Consider the following 17,246-nt stretch of genomic DNA (forward strand, 5'->3'; position numbering starts at 1 on the left):
CATTTCCACCCAGTGGCCTTGATCTCCCTCTCACCTTTCCCTCATCGACTTCAGAAAAGTCAGAGAAAAATGGCAAAATGATACTTTTCTTCATGGATGTTCTTTCAGTAGATGCTGAAACATAATCATGAGAACTTTGGCTGAAAACATCCACAGTCCATTTCCTAAGGGATGGCTTCTCCATGTATTTTCTTTTTTAGTTCCTAGTGCTGTCAAAAATATTCATGTTTCTTCTAATGGAGCAACAGACAGCCTGACCGTGAACTGGTCTCCTGGTGGTGGTGATGTTGATTCCTACATGGTGTCGGCATTCCGGCAGAATCAAAAGGTTGAGTCTCAGACGCTCCCCAAGCACGTCTCTGAGCACACCTTCCGCAGGCTGGAGGCCGGGGAACAGTACCACATCGTGATTGCCTCGGTCAGCGGGTCCCTGCGGAATCAGATAGACGCACTCGGGCGGACAGGTGAGTGTCCACCTGGTGCAGGACCAGATGGTCAAATGTCTCTGGTTCTCCACAGTGGAGCAGGCACCCACCAATCAAAAATCCCACATTTAAAACCACCTAAGTTTGTACAATTCAATACCATTTGAAGAGTCTTTCTCGTGTTTTCATTTTTCTTTCTTTTTAAAATTTGGTATCAAACTTCTTTTGATTTTTTTCAGTTTCATTTTTCTTTCTTAATAAAGATTTTCAAAACAAATAAAAAATAATTAGAAACCCAATGTTTGAATAAATTTTTATGTTTGCTAAAGGCTATAAAATTTTTAATTTTAACAGGAAGACTTCTGCTTTCCAAAATGTCTCCCTTTTCTCAAAAAAATGTTGTAAGAAAGAATATATACCCAGGTCATCTACTTTACCTGGGATAGCTAAAGAATAAGTATCAAATGAATGAGTAATGCACTCATTTATTTATATTAGTATCTCTATTTATATATTGTTTTTAAAATAAAAACAAACTGTAAGTGCCTTTGGTACAGTAGGCATTTAAAATGATCTCTAGTCACCCTACAAGGTAGACATCATTAACTTCATCTTACACATGAGTAAAGTCAGACTTGGAAAGTTTATGAAACATTGTCAAGGATACTTCTAATCAGAGCTAGAACTGTAATTCAAATCTAGGGCCATCTGGCTCCAAATCTCACGCTCTCTTTACACGCAGCTTCTTAGATGTCTCACATTCTGTGAACATTTACTTCGTTGTAGGGCCTGGGACTTCTAGGCCGTGCCCTGCGATGCCCCTATTTCAAACATGTACCCATGTTTACAGCTGTATATATGTATCTCCAGCCTCAGCTCAACCACTATGCTAGAAAGTGGGACTTGAGTAGCAGCCAGAGCCCCTGACCTCAAGAATGTGGTGATCTAGTGAAGGAGACAGAAAAGTAAAAATGGCAAGTGGAAAAATAAGAGCAATTGTGGAACGTCAGGGAAAGCTTCCAGAAGGAGGTGATACTTAAATGCAGAGAAAGAGTCATCCAGGTAAAGTGTGAATTCGGTCTAACAGAAAAAGCAAAAGCCTGCAAGAGAAGAGAGCGTGGCGCTCTTGAGGACCCAGGCGCTATCTAGCACTTCAGAAGAAAGAATGTGAGCCTGGTGGCCAGGCAAGTAGGTAGACCAAATGGCAACGGCCTTGTATGCCTGTTAATGTTTGTAGAATTAATCCAGAGCCACGAGCATGGGAGTTCTGTGAAGATGGGCTAGATACAGTGTGGAGGTAGGGAAGAAAGGGACTGGTCAAGGGCCCGGCAACCATCTATGCGCAGGTGCTGTGGTCCTCAGAGGCCATAGTCGAGAAGGAAAGCATGGAGAGGTTCACGAAACATTATGAAACTTGTGTTTGATCCTGTGTACAAGAGTGAGGGTGACAGCCTACATTTCTAACTTGGACCAAGAGACAGGAACAAAGGGTGGGCAGGGAGATGAGAAGTCCAGTTTGGACATCTTGAATGTTGGGTATCTCTGGACCATCCAGGGAGAGACATAATTTACCAAAACAGGACAGAGCTCTAAGCTGAAAGTTTAAATTTGGGAGTTGCCACTTTATAGGTGACAATTCATACCATGGAAGTAGATGAAATTTCCTAAGAAGGTTATGCAGAATGAGAAAAGAAATGAACCAAGGACAGAAAATATTATTAGTAAATAACACTATTTTGCCTTTCATATCAGGAGTAACAGCATAAATACTATTATGTAACTACAGCTTGAGTCAAGGCCTGAAGTTTTGACTTAAGTTAATATTGGGAATTAAAGTCCACACAGGTATAATTCACCCATCCAAAGTACACTTACTGAATAAAATTTGTTCTGCATTCTTCCACTTTCTAAATATGTAGGCATGTGCCACCCACATATTTATCAGTGCCACTGTCACTAACTTTTCTACCTGTTTGACTTTAAGATCTTGTCTAAATTCAAGGGGGAAAAATGGAAAATCAAAGTAATTACACAGATAAGTCAGGCCAAGAGATACTTTCCCCTGGAAGTGTCAGCACAGTGCAGATGAGGCAGAGGCCCCATCTTCTACCTCCGACAGCTGCTTCACCCATCGCAGAACCTGACTCTCCTGATTCTCGCGCTCCTTTGCAGTTCCAGCGTCTGTCCAGGGGATCACTGCGGACAACGCCTACAGCAGTCACTCCTTAATAGTGAGCTGGCACAAAGCTGCGGGTGTGGCAGAAAGGTATGATATCCTGCTCCTAAACGAAGACGGGGACCTTCTGAGCAACACATCGCGGCCAGCCAACACCAAGCAACACAAATTTGAAGATCTAACACCAGGCAAGAAATATAAGATTCAGATCCTGACTGTCAGTGGAGGTCTCTTTAGCAAGGAAACTCGGACTGAAGGCCGAACAGGTAACCAGCACCCCTCAGTGTTTAGTACCAGGCATCCCCAATGCCTGCTATGGTGTGAGAATCACAGGGCGGGGGATGGAGCACCTCCAGGAGGTGAGACTATTTCTTGACACAGTGGGAGCATTCACCCTGCTTCACCACCTGCACACCAGTCAGGTCAGCCCATGTCCCAGGCTTGAGCCTGTCCCCCTTGTTCCAAGTTTTCATTACGTGTAAGGCTGGCACTACTAGTTCCTATTGCTGCTGTGATAAATCACCACAAACTCAGTGCCTTAAAACACACAAATGTATCAGGGTAGTATCTGAAAATGGATCTTGTAGGACTAAAATGGAGATGTCTGGTGTCATCAGGACTCTGTTCGTTCTAGAGACTGTAGGGGGAGAATCCATCCCTTGATGTTTTCATCTTCCAGAGGCTGCCCACATTCCTTGCCTCACGTCCCCCTTCCAGCAACGACATTGCTCCAACCTCTGAATCTCTCCAACCCTTCACGTCTCTTTTTCATGCCGCCTCCTTCCACCTTTTAAGGACTCTTGTGATTACCTTGGTCACCACCTGGTGTAGGATAGCCTCTTTTTCTCAAAATGCTTAACTTAGGCTTGGTGCCCATAGCTCAGTGGTTAAAGTGCTGGCCACATACACCAAGGCAGGCAAGTTCAGACCCCGCCCAGGCCTGCTAAACAACAGTGACAACTGCAACAAAAATATAGCTGGGCGTTGTGGCAGGCGTCTATCGTCCCAGCTGCTTGGGAGGCTGAGGCAGGAGAATCGCTTAAGCCCAAGAGTTTGAGGTTACTGTGAGCTGTGATGCCACAGCACTCTACTAAGGGCAACATAGTGAGACTCTGTCTCAAAAAAAAAGAAATTATTAACTTAATCACAACTACAGAGTCTCTTTTGTCACATATGGTGACACATTCACAGGTTGTGGACATGTCTGGGGCCATTATTCAGACAATCATTGGCCTAATTGATTAACTACTTATTTATTAAGTGCCTGGATCAGAAAGGGTTTGGGGTAGGTTGATAGGGACCTAGCAATGAATCAGGCATACTTCTTGTCCTTGGAGAGCTGGCTGACTAGCTGCAGAGACGGATAGATGGTGATAAAGATGACATGCGGATAGGAGAGCAACATCCAACAGTCAGGGATGCATGGTGGGCAGGTGGGACTGGGCAGTGAGCTGGGATCACATCACTGCACTCCCACCTGGAGGACAGAGCAAGACTCTATCTCTCAAAAAAAAGAGAAAACAAGAAGTTAAGTCAGATAGCAATGGGGAGTGGATCAGAAGGAGAAACCACAGGTGAGGGGACTCGTTCATGAATTTGTTCATTACTGAGTATGTCCTACATGCTAGGTACTGTTTTAAATACTAGACACACGGAAGTGAATACAGAAAGTTCTTATGATCATGAACCTCACATTGTAGTAGAGAGGAAAGGTAAGGAACAAAATAAATACAGGTATAAAAGATACAGCAGGTTGGATGGTAATAAATACCAAGAAAAAAGATTAAAATAAAAAAGTGGAATAGCAAGGGTTGGAGACTGGCAATTTTAGATAATACCATCCTAAAAGACTTCATTGAGAAGGGGTCATTTGAGTAAAAATCTGAAAGGAGTGAGAAAGGCAGTTATTTGGGTAAGAGTATTCCCAAGCAGAGCCAACAGCCGGCAAAGCCCCTGTGTCTGACGTGTTGGAAACAGTAAAGAGGCTGGAACAGAGTGAGGAAGAAGGAGAGTAGGAGATGGGGTTGGAGAGGTTACAGGGACAGGAGGCCACTGCAGGTGTCAAAGGGTCAAAAGCTAAATTAACACCGGGCACGGCGGTGCATGCTTACGATCCCAGCAACTCAGGAGGTTGAAGCAGGAAGATTACTTAAGATCAGCTGGGCAACAGTGAGACCCCAACTCTGAAATAAAATAAATAATAAGTAAAATAAAATAATGCAGGCGCCCTGATGAAGAAAAGTGGATATAGTCAAATATTTCTGCATTAGATAAGGTGGCGCTTGGTGGCTGAGTGCTTTATAGAAAGAGGGAGAGGAAGCTCCAGGATTTCTACCTGGGCCACTTGGTAAAGGTGACACTTTTCAGAGAGACAGGAGAAGCCGGAGGACGGAGGGTCTTGGGGCACCTAGACTACTGTGTTGGCTCTGAGATGCCTGAGTGACTCACAGAGAAAGGGAGCACAGGCATGGGGAGCATAAGCCTGAGCTCTGAGGAGAGCTGAGCTGGACATAAAAAGGTTTGGCCCAAAATGCCGGGTGGATCCACAAGGCAAATGTAGGCCCAGGGATGGAACCGTGGGAAACACCCACATGTAAGGCTCTGGCGTAAGGAGAGGAGAAAGCAGAAGGAGCCTGAGAAAGAGGGTTCAGGGGATCCCGACACTCGCCCTTCTGGCTCCACCAGCATCTCAAGCCTTCCAAAGATCCAGGCAGCCCCAGCTGGGCCAACGGTTTGGCCACAGGCTGTTTCTGGCAGCACTCGTCCCTCTTGCCAAGGGGTAGCACAAAAGCCCAAAGGGGGTGCAAAATCCTGACATGAAATTTTTCAAATGGTTTGGGCTTTTCCTATTGTTTCTTTCCCGTATCCCTGAATCTGACTTCCTTCCTGTTGGCTTTCCCTTCCTTTCCCACCCACTGCCTCCCTCCCTCACCCTCTCACTCCTGGACTCCGCAGTCCCAGCAGCTGTCACTGACCTGAAGGTCACAGATAACTCCACTGGACACCTGGCCTTCAGCTGGACGCCGTCGGTGGGGGAGCTCAGCGGGTACAACATCTTCCTGTACAACCCGGACCGCACCCTGCAGGAGAGGGCACAGGTTGACCCGCAAGTCCAGAGCTTCTCTTTCCAGAAGTTGCTGCAAGGCAGGATGTACAAGATGGTGATCGTGACTCACAGTGGGGAGCTGTCCAATGAGTCTTTCATATTTGGCCGGACAGGTGAGACTGGGCAGGAAGGTAACTGTCACAGTGTTCCTAGGATTCTCCTTGATTTGACCTTAACTTCCTGTTCTATCTAGGATATAGCGTAATGTGAAACTTGAGACTTTCAGGCTTTTAGACCCTAAATCACACCCTTGATTATACATAAATAATTTGTGGCTCATTTTGGCACTGGCTTCACGTTTTCACTTGTTGGGGTTTGGTGAAGAGTGAATCTGGCTCCCACACTTGCTGACAGGCTGTGCGGGAAGGTTGTACGTAACCCAGCACAGCTCAGTGCAGGCCTGGCCCTTCAGCTTCCCACTGGAAAGAAACAAGTGAAGAACAGGACCAGAGACGGTCACCACAAACTGGACAAGCAAGCAGTGACAGCTGTGCCCTGGGAACACAGCACTGGATGAAATGGGAAGTTTCAGGACCATGAGAGACAGAGACATCTCTCTGGGCTGTAAATAGAAAATAGAATCTACTTTTTTCCTTGTAATTTGAGTATTTTATCGCCTATTCATTTTTTTTCTCATCTGACTGTACTTTGGGGTGCTGTTGGTGCCAGGCACATGGCTGACTGCAGGAATAGGACAGTAAACAGACAGACAAGGCCCTTGACCTCAAAGGGCTCTGCATTAGGGAGAGGGGACTAGGACAGATTTTAAATGGAGATGATTTTGAAACACCTTAAATTCTGAGAAAGAAATGAACAATGTGTTGTAGCAGTGATTTGTCAGGAACAGCGTTAGATAGGGAAGGCATTTTAGCTGAGACTGAAGATGAATGAGGGGAACCACTTGAAGACAAATGCCAAGGACAGCAGCGGAATTCTCAGTATGTTCTTGAAGGGAATGGAACAGAGCAGCGACACCCATCAACCATAACAGGATCACCAGCACTGCCATCCCCAGGGCCCCCTGCCCTCCACACCCCTTCCTGCACCCCTTCCCTTACCCGCCCATCAGCATTTAAAGATTCCCTAACAGGCAGGGTGTGGTGGCTCACACCTGTGATTCTAGCACTCTGAAGACTGGGACAGGTGCATTGTTTGAGCTCATGAGTTTGAGACCACTCTCAAGAGTGAGAGAGAGATCCTATCTCTACCAAAAGACAGAAAAACTAGCCAGGCATGGTAGTAGGCACCTAGAGTCTCCAGCTACTCTGGAGGCTGAGGCAAAAGGATCGCTTGAGCCCTAGAGTTTGAGGTGATGCCACGGCACTCCACCCAGTAAGACTCTGTATCAAATAAATAAATAAAGTTCCTCCAATAGGTGGCAACTATCTTCATCCTCCAAAGAATAACAAAGCTTAATGTTCATGGGACAGGTGGCAGTGTGACTAATGTTTACAAGAGTAGCAGTGGCTGTTAACATTTCCTTTCCTTAGCGAGCTTGTGCCAATACAGATTGTATAGGAAAGAGCGTAAGAAAACCAGGAACCTGAAGGGGGGTGGCGAGGAAACCAGGAGACCCAGAGAGGACTGTTATGGGATGGTGGCTGCTGGTGAGATGGGCCAGACTGGGAGGAACTAGAACCTTTTATGAACATTTTTTGTGCCTTTCATGAGCTAAGTTACAAACCCTATGCCAAGTATTAATTAAGCATTTAGGAAGATCTTATTTTGCATGTTTATCAGGGTGTGCATGGCAAGAGGTCACCACCTGTATACCTGTGTGGCTGTTTGAATCTGCACCATTTCTGTGGACCATACGCCCCTAAACCTCCGTGACCTGCAGGGCAGGTGGGATCTGACTCTGCAAGTGCCCAGCACAAGGCATGTTCTTGTCTGAGGGCCTGAAGGCCTTCGTTTCTGCTTTGTCCTAAGAGTTTTTCTTCTGTTTAAGTCCCAGCCTCTGTGGGTCATCTTCAGGGCTCCAACCGGAACACAACAGACAGCCTTTGGTTCAGCTGGAGCCCAGCCTCTGGGGACTTCGACTTTTACGAGTTGATTCTTTACCATCCCAATGGCACAAAGAAAGAAAACTGGAAAGACAAGGACTTGACAGAGTGGCGTTTTCACAGCCTCATTCCCGGCAGGAAGTACACACTGCATGTGGTGACTCACAGTGGGGACCTCAGCAATCAGGCCACCGGAGAAAGCAGGACGGGTAAGGAGCCTGGGCGCTGACGAGCACGCGTGGGAGCGGCTTCCAAACATGCATTGTCATTATGGCTGTATTTAACTATGTTTGGGGAAAGTCTCACTCTGTTGCCCTGGGTAGAATGCTGTGGCATCATAGCTCACAGCAACCTCAAATTCTTCGCTCAAGTGATCCTCCTGCCTCAGACTGCCCAGTAGTCTGGGACTACAGGTGTGCACCACAATCCCAGCTAGTTTTTCTATTTTTAGTAGAGACTGGGGTCTTGCTTGTGCTCAGGCTGGTCTGGAACTCCTGAGCTCAAGCAATCCACCTGCTTTGGCCTCCCAGAGTGTATCATGATTTCAATGATAAGAAATAAAGTTGTGGCTGCATAGTACTCCATGGTATACATATACCACAATTTGTTAATCCATTAATGGGTTGATGGGCATTTGGGTTGCTTCCACAACTTGGCGATTATGACTTGGGCTGCAATAAACATTCTGGTGCAAATGTCTTTGTTGTAAAATGATTTTTTTTTTTTTTATTGTTGGGGATTCATTGAGGGTACAATAAACCAGGTTACACTGATTGCAATTGTTAGGTAAAGTCCCTCTTGCAATCTTATCTTGCCCCCATAAAGTGTGACACACACCAAGGCCCCACTGAGTAGATACCTAGTAATGGAATTGCAGGATCAAATGGTAGATCAACTTTTAGTTCCTTGAGAATTCTCCATACTGCTTTCCAAAAAGGCTGTATTAGTTAGCAATCCCACCAGCATTGTAGAAGTGCTCCCTTCTCTCCACATGCACGCCAGCATCTGCAGTTTTGGGAAATATAGTCCAGAAAGAAGGAGGGGAAAGAAGGGGGAAGGGAGGGGAGGAGGGAGAGCAAGGGTATTTGGCAGGATCTCACCTAACATGCACAATGCAAGGGTACGTTTCAAAACAACTAAGAGTATATTATAACTATCTTACCACAAAAATAAGTAAGTGAGGTGGTGGTTATGTTAATCAGTTTGTTTTAAGCATTCCACATTGTATATCACATCATCACATTGTACCCCATAAATGTATATGGTTACGATTTAATAAAAAAATAAAAGAAAAAAGAGAAATGAAGTTGATAATGATGTGCCATGTGCTAGCCCTGAGCATGGGAAGGCACTATGGGACAGTGGATAAAGGACACAGACCTTGTTCAGAAAGGTGTCCGTCCCGAGCGCAGACCTGCCTCTCACCTCAGTGAAGGTGAATGTGTCATGGAGCTTCTCTAAGCCTCGGCTTTCTTACCTGCAAAATGGAGATAATTATTGTGTCGATATGACCAGGGCTTCCTAACTGTTTTTGTGTCAGGGACACACGTGGAAAATGTTAATATCTGTATGCCAAGCTGTCTGCAGCTGGACGCAATAGTCTGTGGACCCCAGCTCATCACTCCAAACCAGATGGAATCTTTACCCTCGCACACTTGTGACCCATTCAGGACACACATGCTCCATAGTGTGGGCACCCTAGGAAGGAAGCTCTGGGTGTAAATATTTAAGAAAAGAGCCATCAAATAATTTAGGACAGTACTTTACACATGGTCAATATTATAAATGGAAGCGCCTGCTGCTATGTTATTGGCACATTATTTCTTCCTACAAAGTGCATTGGAATGCGCTGGTGTCCCCTGGTCATCTTATCTGTTTGTGTTATAGTGGTTGAGGGCGCGATCACATGATTTTTCTCTTTCTCCTACATGCAGCCCCAAGTCCTCCCAGTCTAATATCATTCGCTGATGTTGCCAACACGTCCTTAGCCATCACCTGGAAGGGTCCACCAGATTGGACAGACTATGACGACTTTGAACTGCAGTGGGTGCCTCGAGACGCCCTCACTATCTTCAACCCCTACAGCAACAGGAAGTCAGAAGGACGCATCGTGCACGGGCTCCGTCCAGGGAGGTCCTATGAATTCAGTGTCAAGACTGTCAGCGGTGATTCCTGGAAAACCTACAGCAAGCCTGTTGTTGGATATGTGAGGACAAGTATGACTTTTTTTTTTTTTTGAGACAGAGTCTCACTACGTCTCCCTCAGTAGAGTGCTGAGACGTCACAGCTCACAGCAACCTCAAACTTTTGGGCTAAAGCAATTCTCTTGCTTCAGCCTCCCAAGTAGCTAGGACTATAGGTGCTGACTACAAATGCCTGGCTATTTTTTTGTCGTAGTTGTCATTGTTGTTCAGCAGGCCAGGGCCAGGTTCGAATCCACCAGCCCCAGTGCACGTGGCCAGTGCCCTAACCACGAAGATACAAGTGGTGAGCAGTGACTTGTTTGTTTGTTTATTTTTGTTTGTTTGTTTTTTGAGACAGAGTCTCACTCTTTTGCCCTGAGTAGAGTGCTGTGGCATCATAGCTCACAGCAACCTCAAATGCCTGGGCTCAAGCAATCCTCCTGTTTCAGCCTCCTAAGTAGCTGGTACTGCAGGTGCCCATGACAATGCCCAGCTAGTTTTTCTACATTTTTAGTAGAGATTGGGTCTTGTTCTTGCTCAGGCTGGTCTCATACTCCTGAGCTCAAGCAATACACCCACCTTGGCCTTCCAAAAAGCTAGAATTACAGGTGTGAGCCACCTTGCCCAACTAGTCCAAATAAATTTTGAGAACTATTTAATTAGATCTCAGAGCCTAGCTGGAGCCAAAAGAGCTGGGGGTGGGGGCTGTCACTGAGAATTCTTCCTCTCTCTCTCCTTTAGAGCCAGACAAGATACAGAACCTGCACTGCCGGCCACAGAACTCGACGGCCATTGCCTGTTCTTGGATCCCTCCTGATTCTGACTTTGACGGGTACAGCATTGAATGCCGAAAGATGGACACCCAAGAAGTTGAGTTTTCCAGGAAGCTGGAGAAGGACAAGTCTCTGCTCAGCATCATGATGCTGGTGCCCCACAAGCGGTACCTGGTGTCGGTCCAGGTGCAGTCCGCCGGCGTGAGCAGCGAGGTGGTGGAAGACAGCACCATCACCATGATTGACCGTGAGTGCCCTGGGCACCGCCCTTCACAAGGGGAGGGTATAGGGGCAGGGGCTTTCTTTGCCATCAGCACCATCGTTCACGGGCACACACTTGACGTCTGCATAAGCCCCTCTGGTTGTCACTGGGAAAGGAGAGCCTAGAAGCCTCCAAGAAATGAAAACATTTCTCTGGGTAAAGCGCCCTGCTGGCAAACCAGTGAAGTGTTCTTCAAGTGACTTAAGTGAGTCGGTATTTAAATATATCCCTGCCTGGTATAGTTGGAGCTGATATAATTGGAGCTTTTAAGCAATTGGATGCTACAACTTCAGGAAATCCTGCTGGAGAGCCTCCTTCATTTTGTTTAACGTGCTGCCAGCACAGCACTTCCTCTGCCTGCTTCCCCAGGAGAGGGCCGAGCATCTTGGTCTCAAGTGTTGCACGCACACGCGCACACACACATGTACACACATATGCACACACATGCATATGCACACACCTACGAATGCACACACATACACACACATGCACACACCTACATGCATGCACACGTCTGCACACACACACATGCACACACGTGCACACATGTACACACACATACATACATATGTACACACACACACACACACACACACACACACACACACGGCTGGACGGAGGAGTGGCGTCCTGCGTCTCACTAACTCTTGTTTATGATGAGCTGTGACCCCTCCCGGTTCCTTCCCGCCTCTCTCTCCAGGCCCCCCTCCTCCACCTCCACACATTCGTGTGAACGAGAAGGACGTGCTAATTAGCAAATCTTCCATCAACTTTACTGTCAACTGCAGCTGGTTCAGTGACACCAATGGAGCCGTGAAGTACTTCACAGTGGTGGTTAGAGAGGCTGAGGGTAAGTTGTCAGGAGCTGGCCCTGCTGTGTCTCACAGTTCACCTGGGGACTCTTTCTGTGACCACCCTTTAATATCATCTGGCTCCCTCTCTGCTGGATACATGCAGACGGAACAAAAAACTGCTCAAAGACTCTTTTGGCAATAAAGCCTAATATCCTAGGAGTTTAATTATTAAATGGGAGAATAATAATGACAGCAACTGCAACAATGATAGCAATTGCCACCATTATTTCCTGCGCCCTCCCTACGCGCTGGGCATCACTGGAAGTGCATTGTGTGACTTGACTCCTTCAGTCCTCTTATGTCGGTTCCATCTTGTTTATTACTCTCTCCGTCTGCTGTCAAACAGCAATACACTTCAATTTTCTTTGCCCACCCCATCTCAAATACCTCAGATGACCACAACACTTGCAAACCATCCAACAGTTTACAAAAATAACCAAAAGCTTGGAAGAAGGAAAAGACGATCATGAGAACTCTCCTCCTTCTTCTAATGAATTTTGAAGAGTATGTTTCATTCTCTAGTTTCCTAAATTATTTAATATCTACCTAATTTCTACAGACAGGGCAAATACTAGATAGTAGTTATCCCAAGATTATATCGACCACTGAGGATGAACTTACTACACCAGCATTCGTCAAGTCCCCAGTGTGTGGGGCCACACCTGTCCGTGCATGTATTTGCCAGGGAGGTCTTGTGTGTTATTTCTCCAAAAGAGATGCTTGTGCCCGGCATGTCATTAAAATATTTTACCTTCCAAATTGTTAAAGGTGCTGCCCATGAGTTTCTTAAGCATCCCTGAGAATTTTGACTCATTGGTGGTTAAAAGGGAGAAACTTAAACCTGACCAACACTAAAGCAATTTCCAGGCTAACTGGTATTTTAATGTTGTGGAATATCTTAGAGTCTGTGCTTTTTTATTCTATTTAATTGCACTAAAGCTAGTTGTTCATAATTAGTTAAATAATTTCGAGGGTCAGTGGTGCCTCTCAGATTTCTCCACACCTCATAATTGAAGTTAAATCAGCAAGCTGTGGAAAGACTTTAGATTTAATCAGGCTGCAGTGAAGACAGTGTCTTACTCCATGAGTGTAAGGAGGTTGCACTCCAGAAAACAGCCGTGTGAGTTCCCGTTATTTGAAATGAGTTGTGGTTCCCTGGTAGGCTAAGATAACAATCCATCTCATATAAATGTAATTTAGAGCACACAAACTTATTCTAAAAGCAGCATTCCTTTTTAACTATTACCAACAAAACAGTATTTCCAGGAGCCACTGGTTGTGAGAAAATTTTATTGAACAAGAGTCCGGAGGCCAGGCACAGTGGCTCACGCCTGTAATCCCAGCCCTCTGGGAGGCTGAGGCAGGTGGATTACTTGAGCTGAGGAGTTGGAGACCAGCCTGAGCAAGAGCGAGACTCCCATCTCTGCTAAAAATAGGAAGACTGGCTGGGTGTTGTGCCCGGTCTGGGGGTCATGCCGGGTGCCTGTAGTACCAGCCACCCTGGAGACTGAGACAGGAGGATTGCTTGAGCCCTGAAGTTTGAGGTTGCTATGAGCTATGACACCATGGGACTCTACCCAGGACAACAGAGAGAGACTCTGTCTCAAAAATAAAATAAATAAACAGGAGTCCAGGATGCTGTGATGAACCCCCACAGTACCACTCCTTGAAATGCATTGTAAATGCTATCTGATCACTATAATGTTTACCTTCCTACTTTTGCTATTCTCCAGCATCAAAACTAGCTTGCAGTGCCAAAACACACAGCAGGGAAAGGGTTCCGGGAAGTGCTATGAGTGAGGGGCCGAATGTGAGCCAGGACTAAACTGTGCCTGAGATAACGGCTCCACACTCTGAGCAGTCATCAGGCTGGGCATGTCCCGTGGAGCATGACTGATGGGGCGACTGCTTGGCCTGGGACCTGATTTCTCTTATCTCTTCCCTATTTCCCAGGTCATAGGGGTTTCCTTATTCGCTCAGCTACAGTGGTTATTGGCAAGGCAGAGAGCTCACTGATTAAGTTGACTCTCACAGCAGGGAGTTGTCCAACGCTCTGGAGTTACAGGACATGTTATCCTTTGATGCAATGAGTTATCCTTTTTTTATTTTATCTCCTAGGAAAATGATGATATAGTGTGTATGTGTGTGTTATATACTTTATTTTTATTTTAGAAAAAGTGAGTTAAAATTAATTCCATTAGGAGGATCTCACATCGTCCATTTGAGATCACAGAATCTGTATTCTGGGGATGGTCAGAGATAGTGAGTGGGCAGCCTTAGAAACCTAATGAGAGGTCTTGCACAGTGACTCACACCTGTAATCCCAGCACTCTGGGAGGCTGAGGCAGGTGTATCCCTGGAGCTCAAGCGTTGGAGACCAGCCTAAGCAAGAGCAAGACCCCATCTCTGCTAAAAATAGAAAGACTGGCCGGGCTTCATGCTGGGTGCCTGTAGTCCCAGCTACTTGGGATGCTGAGGCAGGAGGATTGCTTCAGCCCAAAAGTTGGAGGTTGCTGTGAGCTATGACACCATAGCACTCTAGCTAGGGTGACAAAGTGAGACTATGTCTCAAAAAAAAAAAAAAAAACCCAGTTAGAAATCACTGAAGTCACTCGGGTCACCAGAAGGGCTGTCCTTAAGTGCTGGTTTTCTCCTCCAGGCAGTGATGAGCTAAAGCCGGAGCCGCAGCACCCTCTCCCCTCCTACCTGGAGTACAGGAACAACGCCTCCATCCGAGTGTATCAGACCAATTACTTTGCCAGCAAATGTGCTGAAAGTCCTGACAGCAGCTCCAAGAGTTTCAATCTTAAGCTTGGCACGGAGATGGAGAGCCTCGGCGGGAAATGCGATCCCCATCAGCAGAAATTCTGTGACGGGCCTCTGAAGCCACACACTGCCTACAGGTGAGATGCATTGCCCTCGTTTTGCTGCCAGGGATGTGCCACCTTACCAGGCGCCAGCTGTCTGAGCATCTGACACATGTGGGCCTCTGTAGATTAATAACCTGCGTTACAAGAGCACTCTGCATTTTGCTGTAATTTATAAACGTTGGGTTCCTGCCTCCATTGCAGGTAATGTGTAAAGAGGGCCTTCAGCATTGTGCACAGCTCCAGTCCATTATTCGAACAATTGAAGAGACTAATAGATTATTCTTTCTCCTGCAGCGTCTCTAGCATGAGGCAGATAATTTACAGTGCTTACTTTTATGAAAATGTCCAAATAGAAAGACTGAGTTTAAGGAGACCCAAATAGTATGAGGTTATGTCCACCACTTTCAATGAGGATTGGAATTATAAGGCACGTAAAGATGGTCCAGAGAGGACTCTTGAAGGAAAGGGGCCCCTGAGTGAATGTGGGATCCTTTCCCCCCACCAAGATGGCAGAGGAAAGGAGGAGCCATTGGGCTTTGGCCCCAGAAGCACAGCTGTGTCCAGCAGGCCCTCACAGCCGCAGGGACTAGGGATGCCTTGTTGTGTACCACACCCCAATCAGTGTCATCCAGAGACAGGGAACCTAGGCTACAGACGTGTGAGAGAATCAGTTCTTGGTTGGGTGTTAGATGAGCTGATATTTGACCTCCGGGGGCTGGAGTCCACCATTCTGGTTGGTCACTGCTGAGATCTCACTGATTATCACGTATTCGTAGTGAAAGTTGTAAGCAGTGGCTCCCAGAGATGAGGTGGCAGCTCAGATAATGACGCCGCAGCAGAGATGTTCAGGCCAGTTGATTGAAAGGGGAGGGCGACCACCTGGGCAGTGCAAAGGTGGTATCTGCGCTTGGAGGCAGTTAGAGACCCCTTTTATATGGGGCCACAGAGGGTGGGCAAATTTCACAGCTTGGCCAGAGGTTAGGGTCCTTTGGCAGCAACTTCTGGGGGTGGGGCTAACCAGATCCATCATGCCTTTATCTTAGGAGGATGAGGAGGAGGGAAAAGGGTTCACATGTGGCCGCATTACACCTCCCAACATGCACTCTTGAGTCTCAGGAGACAAAATTCTTTCACCAGCTCCAAAATAGCATCAGCCCCTCCCTTGCATCAACAAAAGCAGGCAGAAGTTTCTCCTAAAACAAAAGGCTCTTTTTATTTAAATGTCACATTAATATGACCGTACGTATGATTAGGTTACATTGTTTGCATTTGTTGGGTAAAGTCCCAGTTGTAATTGTGCCCTTCCCTCAGGAAGGGTGCCATCTACCCATGCATTGTACCCACTGGGTGGGGACTTACCAAGTCCCCTCCCCCACGTCTTGAATTTAATTGAGCTTTTGTCTTATATGAACACGTGGTTATTAATCTACTAATTTCAATTTAGTTCTGCGTACATGTGATGCTTGTTTTTCCATTCTTGGAATTCTTTGCTTAGGGGAGTGTTCTCCAAATCTTTGCAGGTTGTTACAAAAGATACAAAATCTCTATCTTTTTATGGCTGAGTTTCTCTTTTCTTGTTGACTTGCTTGAGTTCTTTGTAGATTCTGGTTATCAGCCCTTTGTCTGACTAAAAGACTCAGCTTTTGGCAGGACTCTGCATAGCTACCTCTGCTGAGGGCCCGGCAGGGGCTTGCTGTTGCCGCCCAGCAGAGTTGGCGTCTCCAGAATAAACACATTCAAATGTACTAGTGATATTTACTTCGTGAAGAAAGAAATATCATGTGAGCCTAAGTAAGGAGATGAGATCTCAGAAGAGCAAGGGAGAAGCGTGAGAGAGATCCAAAAGGTGGGATCCTTCATTTCCTATAAGAATCAAGAGATGCTTCAGCTCCTTGCTTTGGGCTCAAGAAAACTTCAGCGAAAGTCTCCTAAAGGGTTTCTCTTTCTGAGATGGAAAAGTAGAGGCTTATTTTGTTTATTTGCTTATGGAGAGAGAAGGAGTGAATATGAGTCACTAAATTTCAGAGCAAGAGAAAGAAGCTATAGACAGTTTGCAGGTGTCTGGACCTGCACCCAGAGTAGCAGCAGGGGTCTTTGGAACAGCCCCTGCATTTGAGGCCCAGATCTGCTACTTCTTAGCTGTGTAACCTTGCAGGCAGCATTTCAGTTCTGGAAGCCTCAATTCCTTTGTCTGCAAAGCATTGCTGGGCTGCCTTGAGGAGCAGTCTGAGGATGTGATACATCATATCTAGCTGTGTCCCTTCTAGAATAAGGTCTTCCCACAGTTCCCACTCACTGACAAGAGCAGGGCTCACAAAGCCTTTGCCTCCTCTCTCCTGCCCACCTCACCAGCCTTGTCTCCTCACCCTTTCCCCAGTATATCCTGTCCACTTGCGACTGCCTTCCTTAGAGTTCCCTGATTGTGACATTGCTCTCTTGTATCTTTGAGCTTTGGCATATTCTTTTTAGTCTCTTTGAAATGCTTTCCACTCTTGCCTGGCTGGGGAATGCCTTCACACGTTTCAACTCCCTACCAGAGCCACACCCCTGGCCACCCACAGCTGCACAGTTGGGTGCCCCTCAGCTATATTTCC

General features: G+C 46.4%; 1 protein-coding gene across 2 annotated transcripts in view; it reads left to right on the forward strand.

The window, feature by feature from the left end:
- PTPRB (protein tyrosine phosphatase receptor type B) overlaps positions 1-17,246 on the forward strand; it is a 133,573-nt gene that overhangs the window by 84,847 nt on the left and 31,480 nt on the right. For both annotated transcript variants that reach the window (XM_053583627.1, XM_053583628.1), the window contains 8 exons: positions 201-464; positions 2,598-2,867; positions 5,557-5,820; positions 7,656-7,919; positions 9,645-9,926; positions 10,635-10,913; positions 11,629-11,778; positions 14,442-14,685. In XM_053583627.1, coding sequence (XP_053439602.1) covers positions 201-464; positions 2,598-2,867; positions 5,557-5,820; positions 7,656-7,919; positions 9,645-9,926; positions 10,635-10,913; positions 11,629-11,778; positions 14,442-14,685 — 2,017 coding nt within the window. The remainder of the gene's footprint in view (positions 1-200; positions 465-2,597; positions 2,868-5,556; positions 5,821-7,655; positions 7,920-9,644; positions 9,927-10,634; positions 10,914-11,628; positions 11,779-14,441; positions 14,686-17,246) is intronic.

The sequence above is a fragment of the Nycticebus coucang genome, chromosome 3 (assembly GCF_027406575.1).
Source record: "Nycticebus coucang isolate mNycCou1 chromosome 3, mNycCou1.pri, whole genome shotgun sequence".
Taxonomy (NCBI): Eukaryota; Metazoa; Chordata; class Mammalia; order Primates; family Lorisidae; genus Nycticebus; species Nycticebus coucang.